Consider the following 25,202-nt stretch of genomic DNA (forward strand, 5'->3'; position numbering starts at 1 on the left):
AGTTTGGTAACCAAAAACGTATTCATAGTCTTTTAATTAAGATAAAGTAAATTTTGATGGGTATTTAGACATGTTGCATGTTACGTCGGACTTTTACAGTAACGTTCAAAGAAGTTTGAACATCCAAACTATATCTGAAATTTCGAACTATTTCGAACGTCGGACATTCCATCGTGATATAACCAAAGTTAAAATTGCTTCTAAGATTTTGTAATGAACAAAATGGTGAAAATTAAACAAAATGGTGAAAATTAAAAAGGTTTTTCTCAAAGCAATTTTAATGACTTAAACTACATTAACCTAATTTTACAGAGGTTTGTATTTTACAAAAAGGAAAAAAAAATTCATAATTTGCTTGCTAAGTGTATGTATATACAATATACTATATAGTAATATTTAAAGTATGTTGTTTCCCGTTTTCGATCTAAACACCGTGTCGTTTTTTCAACCGGACATTGTTTAGTGTCTACCGAATTAGCCACCACAGCAATACCCGAACCCGGAACAAATCCGGCCGGGTCGAAATTGCAGAAGCAGATTTGATTTGCCTCCCGTCATTTCTTTTTGTCGCCTGAACGCAAAAACCTTTGCTTAAACCCTAGAGAGAGAGAGAGAGAGAGAGAGATAGAGAGAGAGAGAGATGTTTCGGGCGGTGCGATCAGCTCTGAAGAGAAACAAGGAAGCGTTTAATGTAATTGCTCGAGGATCTCATCGAGCTTTCACCTCTAAAATCACAGCTGCTACTGTAACCTCCTCTGCTTCGTCTTCTCCTTTAGCGGGCAACTCTTTATATGGCTTGCGATCTCTGCTCAAGGTAGTTTCTAACATTCATTCAAATTCATGTTCTTACTTCAATTCGCAACTAGTGTGGAGAATTTGTGTAAAGGTTGATACTTTTGATCAGGATTTATGTTAAAGTTGAGATTTTTGGTTCCTATTAGACGATTCTGAGATTGGGATTGATCAAGATTCTGTTTTGTGTAGGGTCAAAATGCTTCATTGTTTAGGAATATGTCAACTGTAGCATCGATTAGCTCAGGGAGTAAAGAGGGTTTGAAGCTTCTTGTCACTGGAGGACCTCAAGCTCGGAAATGGGTTGGTATATGGCTTTTTGGTTCAGCTGCTTGGGTTTTCAGCATGGTGGTACTTGGAGGAGTAACCCGGTTAACTCGATCTGGTTTATCCATGACTGATTGGAAATTCACCGGTGAATTCCCTCCTCTGTCAGATGAAGCTTGGGCCAAGGAGTTTGAGAAGTATAAGCAGTCACCTGAATATAAGCGGTTAGTGTTGTGATTTTGGTAGCTAAGTTGTTGCTTGCATTGTGTCTTCTGTCATTGATGTTGAAAGTGGTATTTGTGTTTTGGTATATGGTGTTTTGGCAGCGTGAACAAAGGGATGAATCTTGAAGATTTTAAGTTCATATATTGGATGGAGTATGCTCATCGAATGTGGGGAAGAGGATTGGGGATCATGTTTGCTTTGCCGTTTTCGTTTTTTCTGCGTAAAGGGTATATTACTCTACGTCTTGGTGTTCAGCTCTCTGGATTATTTGCACTTGGTGCCGGACAAGGTTTCATTGGTTGGTGGATGGTTAAAAGTGGTTTAGAGGTTAGCATTTAGGGCAATCAGAGATGATCTTATTAGATGTCAAGTCCAGAATATTGTGTAACTAGTAATCAGTTTTGTCCTGTAGGAGCCACCGTCTGAATATTCTCAACCAAGAGTAAGCCCATACCGTCTTGCAGCTCACCTGACCTCAGCTTTCGCCATTTATTGTGGACTTTTCTGGACCGCTCTCTCTGTTGTTATGCCTGAACCACCAGCTGAGTCACTGGCTTGGGTTCGTGGAGCAGCTAAAGTGAAGAAGCTTGCATTACCAGTAAGCTTGATTGTTGGTATCACTGCGATTTCAGGAGCCTTTGTTGCTGGAAATGATGCTGTAAGCAAACTAAAAATTTGGATATAAGCTTCTGTTTTTATTAGTTGTAGAAAAGGAATCTGAGCATTTTGATCTCTCTGCTTGTGAATTGTAGGGTCGTGCATTCAACACATTCCCGAAGATGGGCGATACATGGATCCCAGATAATATATTTGAGATGAAACCACTTATGCGCAACTTTTTCGAGAACACAGCAACTGTTCAGGTACACCATTGAAACATAACTTTCTCATTTTGCTTCAAGAATCTCAAAAAAAAAAGACTGAAACTTTACTTAAATTTCAGCTTGATCATCGCCTTCTGGCAACCACAACGTTATTTGCGATTGGAACAATGTGGTGGTTCACGAGGAAGCTAGATATACATCCAGCTGTTAGAGCTTTGATTGGAAGCACTGTCGGAATGACTGCTGTTCAGGTTTTTTATTCAATCAACATAAATTTTCATGAAAACTCAATCACCATGAAGTTTCATGGAAACTTGATATGGAAAACCATTGATGGGGCTTCTTCTTTTCTGTTGTTGTAGGTGACATTAGGTGTATCAACGCTTCTGAGTTATGTTCCGGTTTCACTAGGAAGTGCACACCAAGCAGGAGCTTTAACACTTCTCACTTTGATGTTACTTCTCAATCACACTCTTCGGAGACCATCACCTTCTCTTCTCAAATCTCTTCCACAAGTTGCTAAATTAAATTTCAGCTAAGCCTTAATCACCTTCTGTTCTTTTTCATTATTCACTAAGAAACGATTCTTTGGCTTACACTGTTATACTAGCAAGCTTTCTCATCGAATCTGCGTCAATGATGTTTGTATTATCAGTCATGGTTCGATAAATAATGCGCGAAAACAATTAACAAAACCTTCATATGAATCCCAGAATTCTGAGTGTTTTTGTTGGAGTTTATTAAATATGTTTCGTTTTCGGATTGTAATAGCATTGATAGCTTTGTAATTTTTCTATTACCAATTCGGTTCAATACTTCAATGCTATATTTGAGTTCAGTTTTGGACCTTTGGTTCAAATCCGTCGTAAGCCTTGTGGATAATGTTTAGAGACAGTTTTTGGCGTTTTGGGTTAACAAGACTATACACGTGTCGTAGAACTGTAGCTTATAGGATCCACGTGTCAATAGCCCACCATCTTTCTTTCTATATAGCCATGATACAAAACTCTCTCAGTTAACTTCACATTAGTACTATGGAGAATCCTGAAGGAAGGAGAGATATAGCCATAACCGATGGAGTGAGGCCTACCGGTTCGTCGGTTGTGGAAGCAACGGTAGCATCACTGGCAGTGGTCGGGCCGCTCTTTGGTCTGATGAGTTTTAGCCTCGTAGCGACGGTAACTCTGTTTCTGATCGTTTCTCCACTGATGCTGATATTTGCTCCGGTTTTGGCTGGGACGGTGGCGATTCTTGTGGCGGCAATGGTTGGTGTTGGAGTGGCTGCAGCCTTATGGTTAATGGGAATAGCCGCTCTGGTTTGTTGTGCGAAAGAGATTGGTGTTGGAACCGGAGTTGCTGAGAGGATGGTTGAGTCGGTGGTGAGAGAGTTAGGTTATGGTCGAAGTCGTTACTTCCGAGAGAAGTCAGATTCTTCTTCTTCTCGGGCTTACTCTTCTGACTGAATAAAGAGTATGCAAAGATGATATGGCTATGATAAGAAAACAAAATTAAGTAGAATTTTTCCAGAGATACAATTTGAAAAATCTTCAAAAGAAAATTTTGTAATGCTATATCATTTTTTCTTGTTTAACTCTAAGAGAAACAGTAACATAGCAAACAGATAAAACACAAAATAATAAGAAAGAGTGTTAAGTTTAATTGATATAATAATTTTTTAAAAGGTAACATTACCATGTCTATCTGAACTGTTCTATTTATCCAAACCTACGTTATCCGGATTATTTAAACACAAAAGACAAACAAATTGTATTATCCATCTTTCTTATTGAATTATCAAAAGTATAGTTTCGAATTTTATCACAAAAATTAAAAATATATGATATATGCCTGTAAAGTAAAATATGATTTATTAGAATCATATATCATCAATTAATTTTTGCCATCTGATATCAATTGATTTCGAATTATAGAAGTCAAATCTACAAAATTTCTATATATTCAAAAATTTATTATTTACATCTACTTCCATAAATTTACTTTATTTTATTTTGATATCGGATTCACTTTTGAATATATTCATGTTTGTATTGTGGATAAGGTACGCACTACAAGATGTTACAACAAAAGCTGACATAAAGTAGGTACCTAATTGTACTAGTACAAGATTCTGTGCTTTACACGAACACTCACTAATGCACACGAACGCTCTCGCGATATTCTCCGTACTTCACGTAGACATATCCTTACAAAAATAAATAAATAAAAAAGAATTGTCATAATTTAAAGTTTCAAACCCTAGTTTGTTATACAAATCGTCCTACCCATCACCAAAATGCTAAAGTTATAGTTTGCGTAGATAATATCAGAAGAACTATGTATAATTAAAGTGTAAATTATATCAAGAATATAATTGATGGGTGAATATTCTGATAATGAAATGAATGTAAAAGGAGTTGACCAGGCGTTGAGTGGGTGACCTACCGGCCAAAGGGAATCACACGCTCTGTAGCGTTGAATTCTTTAAAGAGTGTAATCACTTCATGCACATTTGATGCTAATTTTTACTATGTTTTCATTTTTGTTTAATTCAATTTATTATATATATGCATACATTTCCTTTCTTCTTTTGCAATTTAAAACCCTTAATTACAAGAAAAAGTTAAAAGAACTCAAAAGCTTGGCAGTTTTAAATCTTTTGGGCAATCTTTGATTTATAAGCTTCTTCTTTTTTTTGTTTTTTTTTTTTCATTTCTTAATCAAAATTTTCATTTTAGTGTTGGTAAATTAACTAAAAGAGTAATCAAATCGATCGAGAGATAAAAACTAGAAAGGAAGAAGAAATGGGTCGGATTCCATGTTGTGAAAAGGAGAATGTGAAGAGAGGACAATGGACTCCTGAAGAAGACAACAAATTGGCTTCTTATATTGCTCAACATGGTACTCGTAATTGGCGTCTCATCCCTAAGAATGCTGGTAATTTAGTTTCTCTTATCTTCTTTTTTTTTCTTTTTTTTTTGATGGTTTTCTTTAATCAAGTTACAATTAATATTACTATATGTGATCATTGTAATGTATTTAATGGATCGACAAAAATTTGTTTCTGCTAATAGGGTTGCAAAGATGTGGCAAGAGCTGTAGGCTAAGATGGACGAACTATTTGCGTCCTGATTTGAAACACGGCCAGTTCTCCGAAGCTGAAGAGCATATTATTGTCAAGTTTCACTCTGTTCTTGGTAACCGGTATGACTAGATCTGATTAACTAAAATTTAAATATTTTTCATTGGTTCGATTTTCTTGGAGTGATTTGATTTTTAGGTTTGGTGTATAAATTTACAGATGGACTGATAAATTCCCGAATTTATTTTTATAAGTTCTGAAAATTTGATTCTGACTTACAAAATATATCTTTTTAACGAGTTTGTAGATACGTTTCTTGATTCTCAAGAAATGGAATAAGACCTTGTTTTCTATACCCTATTTAACTATACGGATTTAAACTTTGAGAAATTTTATTTTATTTTGGCATCTACAGTCAGACATTTGACTCAAGAGTAGGTTTTGAAATGAAAATGCTAATGAATAGATTTTTTCCATGAGCAACAAAAGACAGTTATGATGTTTCTTGGGAAACAAGAACATGAGTAAGACATAGACCTTGTTAATGTTTTTTGTTGGGTATGGATCAGGTGGTCGTTGATAGCGGCGCAGCTTCCTGGTCGGACAGACAACGATGTGAAAAACTATTGGAACACGAAGCTGAAGAAGAAGTTGTCGGGAATGGGAATAGACCCGGTGACCCACAAGCCTTTCTCGCATTTAATGGCAGAGATCACCACTACACTCAATCCTCCTCAGGTTTCTCACCTAGCTGAAGCTGCCCTCGGTTGCTTTAAGGACGAGATGCTTCACTTGCTCACCAAGAAACGTGTTGACCTAAACCAAATCAACTTCTCAAGCCCTAATCCTAATCCTAACAACTTTAACCAGATATCTGCTGATAACGAAGCTGGTAAGATAAAAATGGATGGTTTAGAGGCTGGTAATGGAATAATGAAGCTATGGGAGATGGGCAACGGATTCTCCTATGGATCGTCTTCGTCTTCGTTTGGGAATGAAGAAAGAAACGATGGATCAGCGTCTCCCGCGATAGCGGCATGGAGAGGTCAAGGAGGAATACGCACGGCCGTGGCTGAAACCGCGGCTGCGGAAGAAGAGGAGGAAAGAAGGAAGCTGAAGGGAGAAGTTGTTGATCAAGAGGAGATTGGATCTCAAGGAGGCCGAGGAGATGGAATGATGATGATGAGGAGCCATCATCATCATCAACATGTGTTTAATGTGGATAATGTCTTGTGGGATTTACAAGCTGATGATATCATTAATCATATGGTTTGATTCTTATTTCGTTCAACGTTCGTTTTTTTATAAAGATTTCTTGTTTGGTTTTTCATTATTTTGGATCACATTGGTAGTTAAACATTTGGTCATGATTAATTTAGGCGTTTTCTGTTTTTTTTTTCTTTTCTTTGAGAGATTAATAAGTTTTGCTTTGTAAAGCATTTAATAATGAAGAAATGTAAATAAATACCATAATATTCATGTCAGACTACTATACAAACCTTTTATTGTTGGCTACTTGGCTTGTTCGTATATTAGACTACGAAAACTCAAAAATGTCACTTCCAATATTTCCTCTAAAGATTAATTAATAATTGCAATACAATTTTATGTGGAGGAACAATGGAATCATAATGCAAAAGCTATAGAACCAGATGATTAATTTCAGGCTTACTTAACCACATTGCAAATCATTAAGCCCATTAGTGGCCCAACACTGTACACGTTGGAAAAGAAAATATAGCCGTTACAGTGAGAAAAGGTCGCGCCTACTACATTATTTATCTTCGCAGCAGTAACAAAACAACATAACGGAAAAAGAAAACAATCCGACCGTTGTACACATATAGCCGTTAAACAAACAACAATTTAAATACCTGAAATCTTAATTTCATAGAAAAAGAAATCTTACTAAAAAAGAACAACAAACACAAGTCTTCTCTGCAATTTTTATTCATTTCTCAATCTCTTCTCTCATATTCCTTTCCATTTCCAATCTCTGTTTCTTCATAAAGTATTAATCTTTTTTTACTCTAATGGCCGGAACTAAAGATTCTCATGTAGTGGAGATTCCGGTAGACGAAGAGCATAAAGAGAGACAGCAACAACAACAGCAACAACAGTTGGTTACGGTTTCGAATCCGGGGTTGGGGATACTGAAGGTGATTCAGCAGCATCCGTTGTCTGAGATCTCAGAGAGTCCAGGACATTTGTTGCTTTTAAAGCTATGGCAAAGAGAAGAAGATCTGTTCTGTCGTCGTGTCCTTCTTAAAGAATCAAGGCTAGAGTCAATCAAAAGAGAGATCTTTCAGCTCTGTTGTTTCTTCCTCGTCTTCCACGGGTTCTTCTTCACTCTCGTCTACTCTGCTTCTTGTTCTGATGACGATGACTTGATGAGAAGAGACGCGGTCTGCAAGAAATGGTGGATACCTTCTGCAGTGTCACTAGCCACTTCGCTGGTTCTTGTGTTTCTTGTTCAGGCTAGGCTGTTTGTGTTCTGGAAAGTTTATAGAGGAGTTCATAGGGAGAGGAATGATAACAGAACGCTTACACGGTGTGTTTTGGAGTTGAGGATGAAAGGTTCCAGCTTCGATTTGTCAAAGGAGCCAATGAGTGGGAAGAGGATGAAGAGCTCAAGCGTTGAGATCAAGTGGAAACCTGTTACTTGGTTCTCTCAGTATTTGATCACCATTGTTCTTCTTTGCTTTTCAGGATTGTTCTTCCCGGTCTCAAAGTTCATCCTCTGCTGATTTTGACAGATCAGCCAAACTCTCAAATATTTGTTTTTTTCGGTAAGCAAATTTTGTGATCTTTGTTCTTTTAATCCAAATCTGGACTCTCAGTGATATATATTTTATATATATCTCAGGATTCTGCATTCTTTCTTCAACCTCCATTGTGGGGATGAAGCTTTTGGTCCGATCTTAGCAAAAGCTTGTCACTGGCCTCTGTATCATCAGGCTTTGAGAGAGTTGCTGTCAAATCTTCCAGACTTGAGAATACTCCCGGGTCCAAGAACAATCTGTAACTTTTAGCGCTTTACACAGAGAATAGATGTAACTCGGAATCAGAATATTCTGATATTGATTGTTAAGTTCAATTCTTCGTTTATAATAAAGAACACATCTTGTATATTGCCCATTTTCGCAGTGAATAAAATGCTAGTGTTATAGAAATTCAAAACTGCAAACTCTTCGTGTAATTATTTGATACTGTCAAGACATTAGTAGTAGTACCTGCAAAGCACAAAAACATTTTACCATACAACAAGGGTTCACGATGCAGTTCTGTTCCTATGTGCTGTCAAAACCAAATATCCGGAAAACACCTGCAAAGAGATCCAAAGAGAGCTTGTTGTTATTGTTCAATTTCTGCTACGAAGTTGTTGTAAGAGTTATGTGTTGTTGTTGCTAACAATGAAGAAGTACCTTCATCAGTATTATACTTGGGATTCTTGTCATCACCTGCATATGCTAGTAAATTGTATTTGGGATTCCACTCAACGCTATTCATTGCAGCACGACATGGAATCTGATGCACCGTCCGCCCGGTTTGGACATTAGCCTGTTTGGTAGTTACTGGTCAGATATGAGGCACTAATCTCATATTAAGGAAAGTACATAGTAATTAGCAGTGTTTAAGTCTGGACTTTAACTCACAATATCTATGAATAAATCTTCACTGGCTGAAGCAATATACTCTCCCGAATAGTTGAAGCTTATTGTCCTGACAGGCCACCTGCGAGGAGAGTAACTTATTAGCATGTAACAGAAACTAAGCCTTTTTTCATATGTAAATTTCAGGTTGGGACTCACTCAAGTTTGGTAAATGTTCTTAAACAAAGCATGTCTGAGATATCCCAAAGGCTGACTAAAGAATCCGCACTTCCAACAGCAAAATACCTGTGAAGAGAAAGGAATTGGATGCAACCGGAATAAGAAACTTTAACTCGTGTCTCAGAGGGTAAGACAATGAATGTAAACATACTGTATATTACCTTCCCTTAGGATCAATTGCAATGCAATAACACCCGGCTGTGTGGGCTGTGAGAGTGTCAAGTGGTTTAAGAGATGGATATGAAAGAACTTCCACAGTTCCTGATCAGAAGAACATACAAACATAAATTTCCAATAAGATTTTCTGAACTGAGTACAGGAAAGAACAGAATTTAAAGTCCTCACCAAGTCCAGTAGTCAAGAAGAAAAAATCTCCTGGCATGTTCCAAGCAATCTCATTTACCTGTTACAAGAAGACAAAAGCTAAGAGAACATTCCATACGGCACCAGAAAATTACTAACAACTATAACAACTAAGAGGATTATTACATGTTACAAGAAAGTTAGGTGAAATATAACCGCATGAGCTAGAAACAGGAGACAGGGAAGAGCAAAAAGAAAGCCATAAGTCTGAGCTTTCATTACCTCATAATTGAATTTTCGCCTGTGTAGAGGTTTAAACTTACGGACATCCAGAATGGTAAGCTCATCATCCTACATTGGGCAGTAAGAGAAAGATCAACCACATATAAAGAAATTCATCAAGAATAGCATAAAACAGTCCAGCAAGGAACAAATCAATTGTAAAGACATGGGGATCAAGATAATACCCTATTACCAACAGCAACATGTGTCCCATCAGGTTTGTAGGTAATATTTATATTCTCTCCACTAAGTTCTGCCTGCTGTGTACATTTTCCACCTATATAACTCGAAGAAGTCATATCTCAGAAATTTTCTACTGACAGTAAAACACACAATAGTAGCCACAAATCAAAAACCTGATTAATTAGCTCTAGTATTGGAATCTGGCTAACTAACAACTTTGTAAGTCTTATCGAAATCATAATCTCATCAATCAATAGTTTCCAAGATATAATAACTCAAGAGCGAAAGCCTAAATTGCAAGAAGTATATGTGAATGACACAAAGCTAATCCACTAAGAGAATATAATAACTTACTGCGAGCATCCCAGAGACGAACGCTTTTATCCCCAGAGGCAGTAGCAACAAGATCTGAATGTTTGGGATCCCAACATAGCTGATCCACACTATCAGTATGCCCCTTTAATTCAAGGTCCTTAGCTTTACTCTGTATCCAACACACAACAATACAACATATATAATCAAAATTACAAAGAATACATAACTCAAACTTAACAATGACAAAGACAATAATCGAACATAATGACCACAAAAGTCTTGTCTGAATCAAAACTACAAATACTTCTCCATCTGTAATCATCATCACAAACACACACAGAAGTTCCCATATCTCACAAAAAGACAAAAGAGAAATTATTATTACATGACCGTGAGGTTCGATGTTCCAAATACGAGCCGTTTGATCAACAGAACCCGAAGCAAGCTTTGTTCCGTTAGAATTCCAAGCTACTGAATGTACCTTCAATCCAAAAAAAAAAAAAAAAAAAAAAAATCCCCCAAAATTAGGGTTTTAAGATTTTACAGAAAATTATATTAAGATTTCGAAATTAAATCAAACCTTCTTCTTGTGACCTTGATATTCTCGGCTATGTAAGCTCTTAAAAGGAATCGTCTCCTCCATTGTTTTATTTTTTTCCCAGCTTCTCTCTCCTTCCACTTAGCCTCTTCTTCAACCTTCGCGGCTCTCTCACTGAGAATGAGAGAATCAGAGCTTCGCTTCCTGCAACGCAGCGTTTTGTTATTCCGGTATCAGATCTATCGAAACCGAATTTTAATAAACCGGGACCGGTTTATTTAACATTCTAGATGGTTAAGAGGCTTCTGAAAGAAACTAACAAGAGCGGTAAAACTGCGGAAGTGTGTTAAAATATGAATGAAGAAAAGAAAAGAAAAGAAAAAAAAAGTGAAAAAAAAAAAAAAAAACACAGCTAAGCAACAAGTAATCATTTTTTTTGGGGCGATTAGTACCTAACAACAACACACAGTCTCTCTATAAATCCACCGACGTTATAGAGAGACAAGACAACAGCTTTTGGTTCTGACCTGACTCCGCCGCTTCTTCTTCATCTTCTTATCTCCCTATTTGCTCTTCTGATTCTTTGTCTTTAAAGATGATGATGATGTCGTCGCTTGGTGGTGGTGGAGGAGGAGGAAGTGGTGGTGGTGGAGTTGGTGGCGGCGGCGGAGGCAGGTTTATGAATTATTCTTCGTCTCTTTCGGTTCCTCCTTCTGCTCCTCACTCGCCTAATTACTCCGGTGGTCTCCGATCACAGTCTTCTGTCTTCGTTGAGCAGGAGAAGTAATTGAATCTCACTTTTTTTTTTTAATCTGTTTCTTTTGAGTTTTTGGGTTTCAAATTGTTTGGTGGTTTTATGATTAGCTGATGTATCTGATGAAGTTTGTTGATCTTTGTTTTGACTATTTTTGTTTTTTTTAGATCTTATTTAGTTTTTTTTTGATGAATCTGGATATTTCTCTGTTTTGTTTTCTTCTGATTCTATCTATTAGGATCTATGTTTCGATTCTGATGCATTTGATTGAATCTCAATATCTTGGATCATCTTCTTAGCTCATATTTGCATCAATCCGGTTCACTTTTTCTTTTAAGCATCAGTCTTCTTTGCGTTGTGAGATCTTGTAGCTCGTTGGTTGTGTTCGTTCTGTTATTGTTGGTTTGTGTTCTTGATTGACTAGATCCACTTCACTAAAAGAATGGATTTTTTGAATCTGGTTTGTACGGATTTAACGTTTTTTGTATTGGTTGAGTGGGATTGAGTGGGATCTGCTTGTAATTTTACTGTGTCTTTGAGGCTTTACTAATTTGTATACTATGCACATGTTTCTGTTTTGGCAGGTATCTTTCAGAGTTACTTGCGGAGCGTCATAAGCTTATTCCGTTCTTGCCTGTGCTTCCACACGCATATCGGCTACTAAACCAAGGTGAGCGTTGCTGTTTGTTGTTGTTTATCATCTGTATTTTTCTGCTCACATAATATAATATTCATTCCTTGCTTCAGAACTTTTACAGTTGATGAACACTAAAACGTTGCTGCTAAGAGAGACCTAATGAGTAGTAGCTAGCAGTTAGAATTAATATAACAAAGTGGTTGAATAACTCCCAAGTGTGTCTAATCTTACAATCCACAGAGAGACTAATGTTTGAGTACTAGAACACGAAATTACTAATTCTGTACTTCTTTTACTGACTTCTGTCATTTCATTTAACTAGAGTGAGAGCAAGAAACTATTCTTTGCTAACCCAATTAACTATGCTGTCTTGCTGACTCCATTTGTTGACTAATTCTAACTGGTGCGTCTTACTCTTGGAAATTGACATTTTTGAAACAGAAATTTTGCGTGTAACCACACTGTTGGAGAATGCCACAGTTTTAAGTCAGAGTGGGCTTGACCACCATAACCCTCTGGCTTCTGGAGGGATATTTCAGAACGCAAGAGCTGACCTGAACGGATGGGCATCACAGTTTCCATCAGAAGTATGACTACTAACCATTAACATAACTCTTTTTGTCTAATTCAATACTGCTGCAATAGAATCTTGCTTGACTTTAGTTATGCTGACATAACCATCTTTGACTGCTTTTAGTCGTAGTTTATCATGACAGGTAGCTTAAGCTAACACTGAATATTTGTATGTTCTTGCCTTAGATCAACACTAATTAAATAATCCATGATTCTCACGACCACGGTTGAAATGATGTTGTGATTGCTATAATTTTCTTGTATATATTATTAGGATATATCAGCTACAGGTTGCAATGCCTTGATACAGGGAGAGAAGTCTCAGTATTCTGTTGCAATGCGTCAATGCTTTAAAGTTGATTTTGATTCTAATTGTGTTGTTTGATCATTTGCAGAGATCTGTTCCATCGTCTCCAGGACCAAATTGGCTTCACTCACCAGATAGTTCATCCGGTCTCATTGCCAAGCGAACAATCAGGGTCGATATTCCAGTCGACAGTTACCCGAATGTAAGAGTTATCATCTTTACATCGAGATTATATGTGTATATATACTATCTGGTCGGAATATAACACTAAGTTTTCGATATGACAGTTCAACTTTGTTGGTCGTCTTCTTGGTCCTAGAGGAAACTCCCTCAAGCGAGTTGAAGCAAGTACTGATTGCCGTGTTCTTATAAGAGGAAGAGGCAGTATAAAAGATCCAATTAAGGTTATTATTATATAGTCTTAGAACTTCATTTTTATCTTCATTCCAATGTTTGTTAAAATGTATGAATAATTTTCTTCTTGTAGGAGGAAATGATGAGAGGCAAACCAGGATATGAGCATCTAAATGAACCACTTCATATCTTAGTCGAAGCAGAATTACCGATTGAAATAGTGGATGCACGTCTCATGCAAGCTCGTGAAATACTTGACGATCTTCTTACTCCTATGGTTTGTTTCATCTGCCCTTTCCTTTTCACACCTGAAACAATTTAAATGGACGGTCCTAATTACTTGGTTTGTGTTGTAGGAGGAAACTCATGATCTTTACAAGAAACAGCAGCTGCGAGAGCTAGCATTGCTCAATGGAACTCTTCGTGACGAAGGATCTCCAATGTCTGGTTCTGTTTCTCCTTACAATAGCCTCGGTATGAAGAGAGCCAAGACAAGAGAAGCGTAAGAAAATCAAATCAAAGATCTTTGTTGTGATCATAAAAGGAATATGAAATCGATGCAATTCCGACACAAAAAAGGCCATTCCCACTCTTGATGACACGGTACTCTCTCTTGTCCCTGGGGATAGAATTGTTGTATATATGAATTATGTGTGTTTGCCTGTCTATTTATCATTGTCCCGGAGAGAGATCAGATGACAAAATTTCAAGGAAATTACAAGAGCTGATGAGTCTCTGTCTCTCCGAGGCTTTGGGTTTGTTTTTGTTTTATGTTTTTTCTTGTTTGTTGGAAAGTTGGGTTCCAAGAGATTTCTTTTATAAGCTTTTATTTTATTTATTATTTTAGCATAAAGAAAACATGAAATCATGATGGTTTGTGTCTGGTAATTCGTAATGATAGTAATCATAATATGTTTTTGGATACCTAAACGTCAAAGTAAAGCTTGTTTGAAATATAATGTGTGGATTGTGTAAAGCAATGATAAGTAAAGCAATGTTTCTGGTAATTCTCAAGTATTTTTCACATGTTTATTACTGAAATCGACATCCTCTGTTACATGTCAACTCTGTTTTCATAATTGACAGGCTACTGGATTAGTCAGTTTAGTCGGCAGAGGCTTAATATATTGTTCAAGTAAATCGGTTAGACTGTCTACCAATAACCCATTCGGTTTACTGATGAACCGTTTAGTTCAACGGTCTGTACCTGGTCACAATGCCAAAAGAAACTGGGAGCTATGAGATCGTAAATACTAGATACAACAATTGATAATTGATAAATCTTCAAAACCTAGTTTCTTGTGATGCAAGGTAGCTTTCTTTGCCATTTATTGTTTACAATGTACGCCTAGTCAAAATTTGTTATGTACTGTACCCTTTTTAATAGAATGAAAAGAAAACATTTGAAATTTCTAATCCAATTTAGATGTTAACATCTCACATATGATAATTTAACCTTCACAAAACTCAAGTATATTAATATGCTGATACGCACATTAGACATACTAATATGTAAGTGTCGATTACAAAAAACTTAATTCTTGTTCATTTGAATAAGTAATGGAACTATACGTAGAACGTAGTACAAGAAAGAAATGGGTTTACTTGGCGAACTTTGTCTACTTCTTGGTTCACTTGACGTGGTCCGGGTGAGAAAAAAAAATGTCAAATCTTGTGATACTGTGAACATAGTCTTTCCCGTTAAGGTAATAGTAACATATCCAAATTAAATCTCTGCAATCCGAAAGATTCTAATTCTATTTTAGTATTTTACTTTCCTGTTTTATTCTTTTTCATTTTTTTAGTGGGGTTATTGGTTTGAGATTTGAATAAAGTTTTAAAAATTTTAAATGTTACGTAAAATCTATCTATTGTTATTAGATCATTTTTTTGTTAAACTTTATTAAAGTTTAGTATTATTAGTTTGTGATTTGTAAAAAGTCATTTAAAATCTTAACAAATTTGGGTTATTAAATTTAGACTTTTATAAAGTCATTAAAATTTTTATGTTATTCAATTAAAACAAAAAAATCTAGAATTGTTAATAAATTCAATTGTTATGTTATTGGTTAATGATCTTAGATACTTTTTTATAAAATAAAGTCATGAAAAATATCATAAAAATACAGGAATTGTTTAGATTACTTTACCAGATTTTAGAAAACTAATCAACAAAACTATTTAGCAATTTTTACAAATCTTTTACTTATTCATTTTTAATGATTTTGTTGAACTTTTCAGATCTCTTTTACAAAGTAAAATCTAACGCTATTTCTGATTTTACCAATTTTCTGGGAAAGAGTAAAATTATACCAATTTTCCATAAAGAAAGTAAATTTATTGGGCCTTTTGAAGGCCCAATAACATAAGAATCTAGCTAAGGCTACGTGGCAAAGCTTCACCGCTCGAATGAGGGAATCTATTTAAGCCGTATCGATGCCCTTCATCATCATCATCATCCATCTTCAAAACAACCCCTTTGAGATTTCCGAAGATCACAATATCCAAAAACCCTAGATCAACCTAAAAAAACAAAAAGGTAGGTCAAATCAAAAATAATTACCTCTCGCAAAATCTCGAATTCGATTTGATTCATCATCATCATCGTCTCTCTTTAGGGTTTACCCAGAATCCTGATCTCACTGTTTGTTTACCTTAGCGTCGATCCATGTTATTTTTTTTGTTCTGTTCTTCGTGTTAATTTCTAGAATCTTCTGGTACCTTCTTATGAAGATTTAACCTTTTTTAGTCTGATCCGTAATTTTGCTTGATCCTGTTTCTGAAATTGTTTGATGATTTGTTTCTCTGTTTGATCTGAATCAGTACACCTCTGATCGGTTTGTTTAGTTTAAATTAGGATTGCATTATCCGTATGGTTTTGGAGAATTTTTCTGGTTTATTTCTTCACGCAGTGTATCATCATACTTGAACGAGTCTTTAATTGTTGATTTATCCTTTAAATAATGAAAAAACTTTTTCGTATAAAGTCTCTTCCTTTAGGATTAGCTTTGTTCTTGATGTGTAGTGCTTTTTGCATCTGTATACATGTAGAAGTTTGGTGATTTTTTTACTTAATCATCTGAGTTTTCTTTTTTTTTTTTTTTTAGCAGCAGCAAGGACTTTTCAATGGCTTCCAAAAGAATTAACAAGGAGCTTAGGGACTTGCAAAGGGATCCTCCTGTTTCATGCAGTGCCGGTGAGTATTTTAATCTGTGGTAGCTTTAACAACATAATCATTTTCAGGATAATGAATTGTATGAGTTGTTTTGATTTATATTGAATTGGTGATGTTATTAGGTCCTATGGGAGATGATATGTTCCACTGGCAAGCAACTATCATGGGTCCAACAGATAGCCCTTTCACCGGAGGTGTTTTCCTTGTTTCCATTCACTTCCCACCAGATTACCCCTTCAAGCCACCAAAGGTAACATCTTTTTATGTTTGTTTGTTTTGTTGGGGCTTGTTTTGAATAAGTTTATCATCCGCCCTTGTGCTTAGAGCAAGTGTTCAATCAAGTAATCGAGTGTTTTATGATGTAGGTGTCCTTCCGTACCAAGGTTTATCACCCAAATATCAACAGTAATGGAAGTATCTGTCTTGATATTCTGAAAGAACAGTGGAGCCCTGCACTTACCATATCCAAGGTGATCAATTTGTTTCACTTTCATACTTTTTTTGCATATCATTTAGTCTGTTTTCCGCAGCATCTTCTCATGCTCATGTCTTAGTTATGGTCATGTCTTTATGCATTCTATCTGGTGTGATTACCTGCTTTGACCAATCTGTCTTTCCATTGATTATATGAACAAACAATAACCCAATCCGTTGGGCTATTAGTTGTGTCCTGGCTGTGAATCTGTGACATAATGTGTGGATTTTCAGTATATATGAAATAGGGCCATTAGCGAGTTGCTTGAATATACTTTCTTTTAATTGCATGTAAGCCAAATAACTAAAGTTGGTCTGCATTTTCCACAGGTTCTTCTGTCAATCTGCTCACTGCTGACAGATCCAAACCCTGATGATCCTCTGGTTCCGGAAATCGCTCACATCTACAAGACAGACCGAGTCAAGTACGAGGCCACTGCCAGATCCTGGACCCAGAAGTATGCAATGGGATGATAACTAGCAATAAGACACACACCAGTACATTGCGCATTAAAAAAGTAGAAATAAGAGAGAGAAAAAAACTGAGTTTGGCTTTTTTTATATTATAATTTGGCTACTTTTTGCTTATTGGTTTATTATCGTTAAGCCGTGTGTTTGGTGTGTACATGAGCTTGATTATGCCTTATTTGAAAAATTGATATCTTGCAATGGTTTTTTAGCCAATAAATTGGCTATTATGATTAGTCCCTTGCTACTGTTATACGCACAAGTTTATGGATGACTAAAAAAAAGTGCGCATAGTACTGATAGTGAAATGAGATTGGACCAACACCTTTTGGTGATCTTAACAGGTCTTTACGGTGTAAGATTCCTATTGGCTCTCTCTCTCTCTCTCTCTCTAATTGTTTGTTCAACTAGAAAAGTCTAGAGACTTAGAGAGTAGAATAACAAATGAGTATGACTTGTTCCATTGGTACGGTTTTCTCTTCTTTTTCTACTTATTGAGAATTTGGAACAAGTTATTAAAATGGTTTATTATTTTAGTATTTATGAATTTAGCTACTTTATTCAGTCTTTTTCATATGTATATGACAACGATACATAAGGTATTCAAATTGTAAAAGAATTTGGTGTAAGGCCACCATGACAAGGAAGTTTAAAATTTGAATAGACAAAAGTTGGATTCGGTTTTAACTTTTTAAGTTTGGTAGATCAAATTAATAAGACTTTAAGAAATGCATGAGGCAAACAACAGTTAATGCGAAACACTGCACGAACGAATACACACACACACACACGCGATGCAAAGAAGAAAACGTGTGCAAGCCAATATTTTTTACCAAATTAATAACCAACAACGACTTCGAAGTACATTCATCTGAGCCTTTAAAACGACATCGGATTTATAAAATCATATAAAAAGCAAACAAAGATGTGGAAGGAGTTAAACTGCGAATGAGACATGTCGGCCATTTCGTGGTGTTAAGAAAAAAAACAGAGTCCTCCTCCTCCAAATACTTTTGTTTAAAAAAGGAAACCCCCAGATACAGAGAGAAACCAAGTGCAACAAAAATCCTCTGTTTTTTTTCTCAAAATTCAAAATCTCTTTGATCTCCTCGACAGATCTCTTCTTCTTTGTATATAGTAAGAGGTTTAACCGTCGTCATCTTTTTTTTTTATCTCTATCTCTCTCTACCCTTTTTTGGATATTGATATTATCTGTTACAGCTTCTGTTACTAATCTTAAAATCTCTCAGAAAAAGTAACTCTCTTTATTATAATCAACCTTGCGTAACACTTTAAGGACTCCCTTAGGGTTTTTGTCGATTCCTAATTTCTTTTACGACTTTCGTCTTGCAGCATTGCTTTTGACATTTTTGGAGCACTTTTAGGTCTCAAAGTTTTGATTTTTACTTGCGCTTTTTTTCTTTCCTTCAGACGAGATAATCTCATCCGTTGAGACGTTTTTGACTCATTCTCAAGAGATGTCAGGTAAATTTTTTAGGAGACCATCAGTGAAATGGTTGAAATTTAGATGTTTGTTGGTTGAAGTATATAGAATTTGTTGCAGGTTGTGAAGAAACAAGAGAGAAACTATCAGATTCTGAGTGTATAGAGGATGAACCAAGGCGTTCTAGAATTGGGAATTTGAGAAAGAAGGCTATTAGTTGTTCTAGTAAACTTACACATCCTTTGAAGAGGAAAGGCAAACGTAAAATCGATTACTTGATCCCTTTGATTGAAGATGTTAGGGATGAGGAAGAAGAGAAGATTGTTTCTCAATTGCGTCAAGAACTTCTCAAGAAAGATTTGTTGCCTCCAAGGCATGATGATTACCATATGTTGTTGAGGTAAAAGTCAAGATGCATTTGCTGGGCACTAAAGTTGTCTCTTTTCTTATAGAAATGAAAATTTTTAATGCTTTTTTCTATGTCCAGGTTTCTAAGAACAATGGAATTCAAAATTGAGAAGACTGTCACGGCATGGGAACAAATGCTTAAATGGAGGAAAGATTTTGGAACCGATCACATTATACAGGTAAGGGGTAGTATGGTGTTTCATCTATTGCTTTATCACTTTTTGAGTTACAGAAGCATCTTTGCTATGGACCTAACAACATTTTACAAATAGGACTTCAATTTTAAAGAGTTGGACAAAGTGACAAGGCACTATCCTCAAGGGTATCATGGAGTTGATAAAGATGGGAGACCTATTTATATAGAGAGACTTGGGAAAGCTCATCCTGGTAAGCTTATGGAGGTTACTACCATAGAGCGATACTTGAAGTACCATGTACAAGAATTTGAGAGGACCCTTCAAGAGAAGCTCCCTGCGTGTTCAGTTTCAGCAAAGCGACGAGTCACTACAACAACTACAATACTTGATGTTGAAGGCCTGGTGTGTTAAAACTCCTGTAGATGTTTTAAAGGAATCACTTGGCTTTTCTTGAGTTATAATATCTCTCTATTTGGTTGTTTAGGGTATGAAGAACTTTACTCCTACAGCTGCTAATCTCCTGGCCACCATTGCTAAAGTAGATTGCAATTATTACCCTGAGGTACCTAACTCTTTGAAGAATACACTTTTCTATATGACTCTATTCCAAGCATTGAAAGGGAGAAGATTTTGTCATATGACTCCAATGAGCTGAGTGGATATGGATGTTTCGGTTGCTCTAAAAGTTTTGTAATGATGGTCTCTGACTCTTGCAGACTTTGCACCGAATGTTCATTGTCAATGCAGGGATTGGATTCAGGAATATTCTTTGGCCTGCCGCACAGAAGCTTCTTGATCCGATGACTATTGCAAAGATACAAGTAATGATTAATTATCTCTCTTGAGTTTTAAGCATAAGCTCTCCTATTTGTTTTCAGAAACCACTCATTACTTGTATTACTCAGGTTTTGGAGTCAAGATCCTTGTCAAAGTTACTTGAAGTAATTGATTCCAGGTTAATTTGTTATACGTCTTCTATTAAGTTTTTGTTTTGTAGATAGCCTTATTCAAGTTTGGGTCACGGCATACTCACATTTATCGTTACTGCTTTTCTTTTCCCTTTGTACAGTCAACTTCCAGAATTCTTGGGAGGCTTATGCAAATGTCCTAACGAGGGAGGGTGCTTGAGGTCTAACAAAGGACCCTGGAATGATCCTGAAATAGTTGAGGCATGTCCCTTGTTTTTTTTTTTGTTTATAAGATTCAGGAATCCATAAGATGCTATGATAAGTTGAGCTAATATTAAGGGTGTCTCTTGTTTTACAGCTCGTACATCACATGGAAGTAAACCCTGTACCGCAAACTACTAAATCTCCTCTTCATATAAGAGATTATGATTCTACCACTTGCACGATCCAACCTATAGTGAGTTCAATACTTCGATAATTTGAGCGGGTTATTAAATTCCATACAAATGCACTGGTGTAACTTTATTTATTTATGATTTGTTTTTGACTAAGCCTCTCTCTCTTTGTGCAGGCTAGTACATCAGACGGTGATAAATTCATTACCACCGTGGAATCTATAGAACCGGCTCAAGGAGAACGGTCACAAAACCAGTTACTTAACACTAACAATGATAACTCTTCTTTTGCAAATTCATCAAGACGAGAAGGTGTTTTTTTTTGTTCTTCTTCATGCCTAGTTATAAAGTTTCGTTAACATGATCCTCTCTAGTGTACTCAAATGATCTTTCTCGCACACCAGGTGGTCAGATTTTACGGTTTGGTGCACTTAGAGAAAAAATCAACAGCGAGAACATTTTCTGCTTAGTGAAAATACTACTAGCCTTTTCACTGAAGCTATTTGCTATCTTTGCTTTCTTATTGCCTGGATACTGGCAAAGACAGAACAATAATGTAGTGGTCGTCCCAGCAGATTCATCCGTAAACAACCAAGTTCTTGAGTGTTTAGATCGTCTAAAGAAGATGGAGAAAGAGTTAACAGAGATTAGTAGAAAATCTGTAAAAATCCCAGAAGCGAATGAGAAGCTACTAACGGAATCACTAGAGAGGATCAGGTCTCTAGAACTCGATCTTGACAAAACTAAATCAGTATGTGAACCCTCTCGATCTTGATCTTGTAAGAAGCTTGTAAATGCTATATTATATTTACTAATACATCTTCTTTTTGTGTGTGTGTGTTTCAGGTATTACACTTAACATTAACAAAACAGGTTCAGATTGAGTCTCATTACCAAGAAGTAAGCCCACTCAGATTTATCTAATGATTATTGACTTTTTTTTTCTTTTCCTTAGTCCAATATATTTTGTGGGTTATATTCATAACTTTGAGACTGTGTGCTTAATGGTGACAGCGAAGAACACGATGCTGTTTCTGAAGCTTTTGGTATTTGCAAGGAGATACAAACTTCTATATGCTGACAGAGACCTTTGGGGTTTTGTATTTTTCGTCTTCTTTATATATTCCTTGTAAAAAAACACAAAATATATCTAAAATTTCGAGTGAGGAGGCGACTAATAATATCACACGTATATGTTTGAAAATCGGAAGTCTTTAATTTACCAATACAAAAGCTTACCTAAATCTTGAAATTAAATTTGGGTTTAAAAAAAAGTAGTGACTTGTTCATACTTTACGATCCATCCTCCTAATCAAGGTGATCACGTACAATTACAATCACTTAAATAACAATTATGCTAAAAATCTATTTTTGGTCATAGCAACTCTTTTTGTTTTTTTTTTGTTTTGGACAAAGATATAGAAAATTCTAGTAGTTATTTTTTGTAACTTGTATTCATTATGTTATGTGCAGCCAAAAAGAAAGTCACAAGTCGGTTTACTCTTAAACACGGACAATGGGACCGACGTACTATTTTTCCCTTGGAACTATCGTATCGTATCAGTTTCCCATCGATCTTTGACTTCTTACCAATTTTCATTCGGACTTATATCCTCCGCCTATTTCCCCCTGAATTCATACTTCTCTGCTTATTTCCCCATCTAATTGGGTTTACACGGTTTTGGGATTAAACCCGATAGAAACCCATGTTAAACCAGTATGAAACCAATTTATAACCAGGATAATATATCCAATCCAACCCGATTTCTTCTTCTTCTATTTTTCAAAGACTTAAACAACAATTATTTTTGTAAAATATAACAGGTATGCTATTACTAAATTATAATTATTTTCTATTGATTTGAGAAGATCAGTAATGAAAATCAAATCTCATCTTTAGTCCCCATTTTCATCTTTGTTTAATATTAAATAAAAAATGAAAAAAGAAGCTGAATCATATCATCATTTAAATTAGTGTAATGATAACGAGTTTGCGAACTGGTTATAGCGATGAGGAGACGAGTCGGTGGTGATGATAACGAGTTTGCGAACCAGATGGTGGTGAATGGTGATGATGAGATCCGATAAACTAGACGGTGGTGACAATTATGAAATCTGCTGGCGATGATGAGATCCGGTGACCGAGAGGTCCGAGACAGTGACGAAGATGACGAGATCTGGTGGTAATGATGAGGAGATGAGACGAAGAAGATGATACTGCATATGAGATGGTGGTGATGAAGAGATCCAGTGACGACGAAGGTTTGCTCAGTGGTGAAAAACAAGGCAACGGTTTGCTCGGTGGTGAGTTCTACATCGACTGATCGATGGTAAATACTTCAGTCGCCTTGTTTGGAACAATTACCCACAGTTCCTATCACTATTTCTTCAAGATTTGTCAATCTCAAACATGTAATTTTCAGTTCATAATTTAAATTGAAAATAAGTAGGATGTTCACTAGAAATTGTCTTTTTAGGGTTTAATTTTCTTTGTTCAAAACACAATTGATTAAATTATTGAGTTCATCAGATTTTTGGAATGAATGTTGGTAGGGAAAAGAAGCCAGAAGAAGAGAGCAAAGGGTTGTTCATTTCAAACATTAGGGATTTTTTTTATTTTTAGGTTAAGTTAGGTTTAGTTATGTAATCGGGTTGTAATCGAGTTGTAATCCTGTTTAATTTGGTTAATAAGGTTCGTTGTTGGTTAATCAAAACAGTAAACCGTTAAAACCAAGACGATGGGAAATTAGATGAGAAGTTTAAGTTAGATGAGGAAATAGGCGGAGAAATACGGATTCGTAGGAAAATAGGTGGAGTATATAAGTCCGAAAAAGAAATGGTAAGAAGTCAAAGACCGATGGGGAACTGGCAAGATACGATAGTTCCGAAAGAGAAATAGTACGTTGTCCCTTAAACACACTACTCAACCAACTCTCTCTACCATGGCTACTAGTCATCGCCCAATTATTTGCATAAGATTATATAAACATGGATAACAAATGACATAACAATTTGAAAATTTTGAAAAGAAAAAGGAAACATACTATGCAACAACGACAAAAATATACAACATAGAATTTAGTGATGTATATTAGTGCTTTGATCATCGGAATATAGAATTATTGAGAATGAAGAAGACTATTTAAGCGTCGCCGTTTCGGAGTTAAGAGGTTGAAGAAACAGACAGGCTCGCATGTTTCCGCGTTATTCTATCTAGGCTGTAATCCAAATTGTTAAAATAAAATATGTCATCGTCAGACTCATCTTATTTTATAGTATATACTTTATTTTTAATTTTACTCTCTCTCTCTCTCTCTCTCTCTCTCTCTCTCTCTCTATCTTCGTGTTCGTGGTTTGCCATAGTTCTTCTTCTTGAATCAGATCTCTTCGTGGTGACTTCTCTGTTAACCAAAAGAGAACCATGGAGCTCAACTTCCTCTCTAGAGCTATCTTCTTCTTCTTTCTTCTACTTTCTCTTTTTTCTTCTTTCTCATCTTCAACTGTCATCTCAGGTAAATAACACACCCACCTTTCTTGTTTCTTTCTAACTCTGTCCTAGCCTTCTCGATCAGACTTCTTTAATTTGGTTAGATTGGTCATCACCTTCAATTCTTTTTTTTGGTTTATTTATTGCAGATGGTGTCTTCCAATCCCAGAGTTCGTTTACCGGAAGAAACCTGCTTCAGACCAAGAAACGCAAGTTCTTCTTTATAATTCTCTATCTTCTTTCCCTCAACTTACTTTTTCCTTTTTACAATGATTCCAGCAATTGATTATTTTCTTTTTTTAGTATGTAGATCTTAGTTAGAGTTTCCAATTATAGACTTATTCCCCCCAATGTGTTCTATGCACATACACAGATCCCGATTAAAGATATAGATAGATATGTTCTTGATGTTCAATGTGTTTACTTTTGGTGTTGTGTCTTAATGGCAAGTCTTTGGGCATTTTAGAATGTTTGGTTTTCTTCTATGTGACATTTGGTTTCTCTTTTTTTTTTTATGGAACAGCATGTCCTGTGAACTTTGAGTTTATGAACTACAAGATCATAACCGACAAATGCAAAGGTCCCAAATTCCCACCAAAGGAATGTTGCGCTGCCTTCAAGGAGTTTTCTTGTCCTTACGCTGACGAGCTCAACGACCTTAGCTCAGATTGTGCTACCACTATGTTCAGTTACATCAATCTTTATGGTAAATACCCGCCTGGTCTTTTCGCTAACCAGTGTAAAGAAGGCAAAGAAGGTCTTGAATGCCCCGCTACGTCTCCCACTTCAGCTGATGATGCAAGCGCAGCCACCGCAGCTTCTTCTTCTTGTCTTTGGCTGACCCTTTCCGCGGCTTTCTTGGTTTCCGTTAAGCTGTTCTGAGGCTGAGAACATGCTTCTTGTAAACAACCTGAGGAAGAGAGTTTATGTATATCCACGATTTGTTTTGCTGTTTTACTGTCTCATTCTTTTGATTTTAGGGACTTCAAAAAATTCTTAATGATAACTTTATGGCTTTCGTGTGTATCATTGTCTCTTCT

At 36.1% G+C, this 25,202-nt stretch overlaps 9 protein-coding genes across 14 annotated transcripts; 8 read left to right on the forward strand and 1 right to left on the reverse strand.

The window, feature by feature from the left end:
• Nucleotides 1-398: 398 nt before the first annotated feature.
• On the forward strand, nucleotides 399-2,876 carry LOC104761665 (heme A synthase COX15). The gene is made up of 7 exons (XM_010484774.3): nucleotides 399-814; nucleotides 985-1,283; nucleotides 1,386-1,611; nucleotides 1,697-1,942; nucleotides 2,037-2,147; nucleotides 2,228-2,359; nucleotides 2,471-2,876. Exons 1-7 carry the CDS (start codon nucleotides 641-643, stop codon nucleotides 2,645-2,647), a joined length of 1,365 nt encoding a protein of 454 aa, XP_010483076.1. The 5' UTR covers nucleotides 399-640; the 3' UTR covers nucleotides 2,648-2,876.
• A 100-nt stretch (nucleotides 2,877-2,976) lies between these two features.
• On the forward strand, nucleotides 2,977-3,699 carry LOC104761666 (uncharacterized). The gene has a single exon (XM_010484775.3). The coding sequence runs from the start codon at nucleotides 3,143-3,145 to the stop codon at nucleotides 3,569-3,571; it is 429 nt and encodes a 142-aa protein (XP_010483077.1). The 5' UTR covers nucleotides 2,977-3,142; the 3' UTR covers nucleotides 3,572-3,699.
• Nucleotides 3,700-4,621: 922 nt separating this feature from the next.
• Nucleotides 4,622-6,552, forward strand: LOC104761667 (transcription factor MYB80). Its single transcript, XM_010484776.3, has 3 exons — nucleotides 4,622-5,042; nucleotides 5,180-5,309; nucleotides 5,757-6,552. Exons 1-3 carry the CDS (start codon nucleotides 4,910-4,912, stop codon nucleotides 6,460-6,462), a joined length of 969 nt encoding a protein of 322 aa, XP_010483078.1. The 5' UTR covers nucleotides 4,622-4,909; the 3' UTR covers nucleotides 6,463-6,552.
• Nucleotides 6,553-6,994: 442 nt separating this feature from the next.
• LOC104761669 (uncharacterized) lies at nucleotides 6,995-8,360 on the forward strand. Its single transcript, XM_010484778.3, has 2 exons — nucleotides 6,995-7,976; nucleotides 8,054-8,360. The coding sequence occupies exon 1, from the start codon at nucleotides 7,221-7,223 to the stop codon at nucleotides 7,932-7,934; it is 714 nt and encodes a 237-aa protein (XP_010483080.1). The 5' UTR covers nucleotides 6,995-7,220; the 3' UTR covers nucleotides 7,935-7,976; nucleotides 8,054-8,360.
• Nucleotides 8,335-10,961, reverse strand: LOC104761668 (THO complex subunit 3). The gene is made up of 11 exons (XM_010484777.3): nucleotides 10,684-10,961; nucleotides 10,489-10,584; nucleotides 10,143-10,272; nucleotides 9,791-9,882; nucleotides 9,606-9,674; nucleotides 9,366-9,423; nucleotides 9,182-9,281; nucleotides 9,000-9,086; nucleotides 8,844-8,922; nucleotides 8,613-8,748; nucleotides 8,335-8,512 (listed from the first exon to the last, which is right to left on the reverse strand). Exons 1-11 carry the CDS (start codon nucleotides 10,744-10,746, stop codon nucleotides 8,478-8,480), a joined length of 945 nt encoding a protein of 314 aa, XP_010483079.1. The 5' UTR covers nucleotides 10,747-10,961; the 3' UTR covers nucleotides 8,335-8,477.
• A 21-nt stretch (nucleotides 10,962-10,982) lies between these two features.
• Nucleotides 10,983-14,196, forward strand: LOC104761671 (KH domain-containing protein At5g56140). The gene is made up of 7 exons (XM_010484779.3): nucleotides 10,983-11,424; nucleotides 11,980-12,065; nucleotides 12,474-12,619; nucleotides 13,001-13,114; nucleotides 13,200-13,316; nucleotides 13,400-13,543; nucleotides 13,623-14,196. Exons 1-7 carry the CDS (start codon nucleotides 11,237-11,239, stop codon nucleotides 13,770-13,772), a joined length of 945 nt encoding a protein of 314 aa, XP_010483081.1. The 5' UTR covers nucleotides 10,983-11,236; the 3' UTR covers nucleotides 13,773-14,196.
• A 1,462-nt stretch (nucleotides 14,197-15,658) lies between these two features.
• On the forward strand, nucleotides 15,659-17,619 carry LOC104726163 (ubiquitin-conjugating enzyme E2 30). 4 transcript variants are annotated; one of them, XM_010484781.3, is made up of 5 exons: nucleotides 15,659-15,805; nucleotides 16,374-16,462; nucleotides 16,564-16,691; nucleotides 16,807-16,911; nucleotides 17,246-17,619. In XM_010484781.3, the coding sequence occupies exons 2-5, from the start codon at nucleotides 16,393-16,395 to the stop codon at nucleotides 17,387-17,389; spliced, it is 447 nt and encodes a 148-aa protein (XP_010483083.1). In that variant the 5' UTR covers nucleotides 15,659-15,805; nucleotides 16,374-16,392; the 3' UTR covers nucleotides 17,390-17,619. The 4 variants fall into 4 exon arrangements, with proteins under 4 accessions (XP_010483083.1, XP_010483082.1, XP_087356254.1 ...); XM_010484780.3 differs by having other exon boundaries at nucleotides 15,667-15,805; nucleotides 16,377-16,462; XM_087500128.1 differs by having other exon boundaries at nucleotides 15,718-15,885.
• A 574-nt stretch (nucleotides 17,620-18,193) lies between these two features.
• On the forward strand, nucleotides 18,194-21,879 carry LOC104761673 (phosphatidylinositol/phosphatidylcholine transfer protein SFH14-like). 3 transcript variants are annotated; one of them, XM_087498151.1, is made up of 14 exons: nucleotides 18,194-18,520; nucleotides 18,815-18,868; nucleotides 18,948-19,227; nucleotides 19,315-19,414; nucleotides 19,508-19,774; nucleotides 19,857-19,934; nucleotides 20,089-20,193; nucleotides 20,278-20,327; nucleotides 20,442-20,541; nucleotides 20,639-20,737; nucleotides 20,852-20,987; nucleotides 21,080-21,426; nucleotides 21,522-21,575; nucleotides 21,690-21,879. In XM_087498151.1, exons 2-14 carry the CDS (start codon nucleotides 18,862-18,864, stop codon nucleotides 21,711-21,713), a joined length of 1,647 nt encoding a protein of 548 aa, XP_087354277.1. In that variant the 5' UTR covers nucleotides 18,194-18,520; nucleotides 18,815-18,861; the 3' UTR covers nucleotides 21,714-21,879. The 3 variants fall into 3 exon arrangements, 2 of the variants coding, with proteins under 2 accessions (XP_087354277.1, XP_087354278.1); XR_015588483.1 differs by having other exon boundaries at nucleotides 18,395-18,520; nucleotides 20,120-20,193; XM_087498152.1 differs by lacking the exons at nucleotides 18,194-18,520; nucleotides 18,815-18,868; nucleotides 18,948-19,227; nucleotides 19,315-19,414; nucleotides 19,508-19,774 and having other exon boundaries at nucleotides 19,856-19,934; nucleotides 20,120-20,193.
• Nucleotides 21,880-23,856: 1,977 nt separating this feature from the next.
• LOC104761674 (GPI-anchored protein LLG1) lies at nucleotides 23,857-25,188 on the forward strand. The gene is made up of 3 exons (XM_010484783.3): nucleotides 23,857-24,187; nucleotides 24,312-24,371; nucleotides 24,686-25,188. The coding sequence occupies exons 1-3, from the start codon at nucleotides 24,097-24,099 to the stop codon at nucleotides 25,042-25,044; spliced, it is 510 nt and encodes a 169-aa protein (XP_010483085.1). The 5' UTR covers nucleotides 23,857-24,096; the 3' UTR covers nucleotides 25,045-25,188.
• Nucleotides 25,189-25,202: the final 14 nt, after the last annotated feature.

Source organism: Camelina sativa, chromosome 18 (assembly GCF_030686135.1).
Source record: "Camelina sativa cultivar CO46 ecotype springtype chromosome 18, ASM3068613v1".
NCBI classification, from domain to species: Eukaryota; Viridiplantae; Streptophyta; class Magnoliopsida; order Brassicales; family Brassicaceae; genus Camelina; species Camelina sativa.

Bases quoted from the DNA above. Each gene is read 5' to 3' on its own strand.
- LOC104761673 (XM_087498151.1), top strand. The intron at 20,542-20,638 runs GCATGTCCCTTG...CTTGTTTTACAG, and splicing joins ATGATCCTGAAATAGTTGAG to CTCGTACATCACATGGAAGT. The intron at 20,988-21,079 runs GTGTTTTTTTTT...CTCGCACACCAG, and splicing joins AAATTCATCAAGACGAGAAG to GTGGTCAGATTTTACGGTTT.
- LOC104761674 (XM_010484783.3), top strand. From the start codon at position 24,097: ATGGAGCTCAACTTCCTCTCTAGAGCTATCTTCTTCTTCTTTCTTCTA. The intron at 24,188-24,311 runs GTAAATAACACA...TATTTATTGCAG, and splicing joins ATCTTCAACTGTCATCTCAG to ATGGTGTCTTCCAATCCCAG. The intron at 24,372-24,685 runs GCAAGTTCTTCT...TTTATGGAACAG, and splicing joins CCTGCTTCAGACCAAGAAAC to CATGTCCTGTGAACTTTGAG.
- LOC104761666 (XM_010484775.3), top strand. From the start codon at position 3,143: ATGGAGAATCCTGAAGGAAGGAGAGATATAGCCATAACCGATGGAGTG.
- LOC104726163 (XM_010484781.3), top strand. From the start codon at position 16,393: ATGGCTTCCAAAAGAATTAACAAGGAGCTTAGGGACTTGCAAAGGGAT. The intron at 16,463-16,563 runs GTGAGTATTTTA...TGATGTTATTAG, and splicing joins TCCTGTTTCATGCAGTGCCG to GTCCTATGGGAGATGATATG. The intron at 16,692-16,806 runs GTAACATCTTTT...TTTATGATGTAG, and splicing joins ACCCCTTCAAGCCACCAAAG to GTGTCCTTCCGTACCAAGGT.
- LOC104761665 (XM_010484774.3), top strand. From the start codon at position 641: ATGTTTCGGGCGGTGCGATCAGCTCTGAAGAGAAACAAGGAAGCGTTT. The intron at 815-984 runs GTAGTTTCTAAC...TGTTTTGTGTAG, and splicing joins GCTTGCGATCTCTGCTCAAG to GGTCAAAATGCTTCATTGTT. The intron at 1,612-1,696 runs GTTAGCATTTAG...TTTGTCCTGTAG, and splicing joins TGGTTAAAAGTGGTTTAGAG to GAGCCACCGTCTGAATATTC.
- LOC104761668 (XM_010484777.3), bottom strand. From the start codon at position 10,746: ATGGAGGAGACGATTCCTTTTAAGAGCTTACATAGCCGAGAATATCAA. The intron at 10,585-10,683 runs GTTTGATTTAAT...TTTGGATTGAAG, and splicing joins ATCAAGGTCACAAGAAGAAG to GTACATTCAGTAGCTTGGAA. The intron at 8,749-8,843 runs GTGAGTTAAAGT...ACTACCAAACAG, and splicing joins AAGATTTATTCATAGATATT to GCTAATGTCCAAACCGGGCG.
- LOC104761669 (XM_010484778.3), top strand. From the start codon at position 7,221: ATGGCCGGAACTAAAGATTCTCATGTAGTGGAGATTCCGGTAGACGAA.
- LOC104761667 (XM_010484776.3), top strand. From the start codon at position 4,910: ATGGGTCGGATTCCATGTTGTGAAAAGGAGAATGTGAAGAGAGGACAA. The intron at 5,043-5,179 runs GTAATTTAGTTT...TTCTGCTAATAG, and splicing joins TCTCATCCCTAAGAATGCTG to GGTTGCAAAGATGTGGCAAG. The intron at 5,310-5,756 runs GTATGACTAGAT...GGTATGGATCAG, and splicing joins CACTCTGTTCTTGGTAACCG to GTGGTCGTTGATAGCGGCGC.
- LOC104761671 (XM_010484779.3), top strand. From the start codon at position 11,237: ATGATGATGATGTCGTCGCTTGGTGGTGGTGGAGGAGGAGGAAGTGGT. The intron at 11,425-11,979 runs GTAATTGAATCT...CTGTTTTGGCAG, and splicing joins GTCTTCGTTGAGCAGGAGAA to GTATCTTTCAGAGTTACTTG. The intron at 12,066-12,473 runs GTGAGCGTTGCT...TTTTTGAAACAG, and splicing joins ATATCGGCTACTAAACCAAG to AAATTTTGCGTGTAACCACA.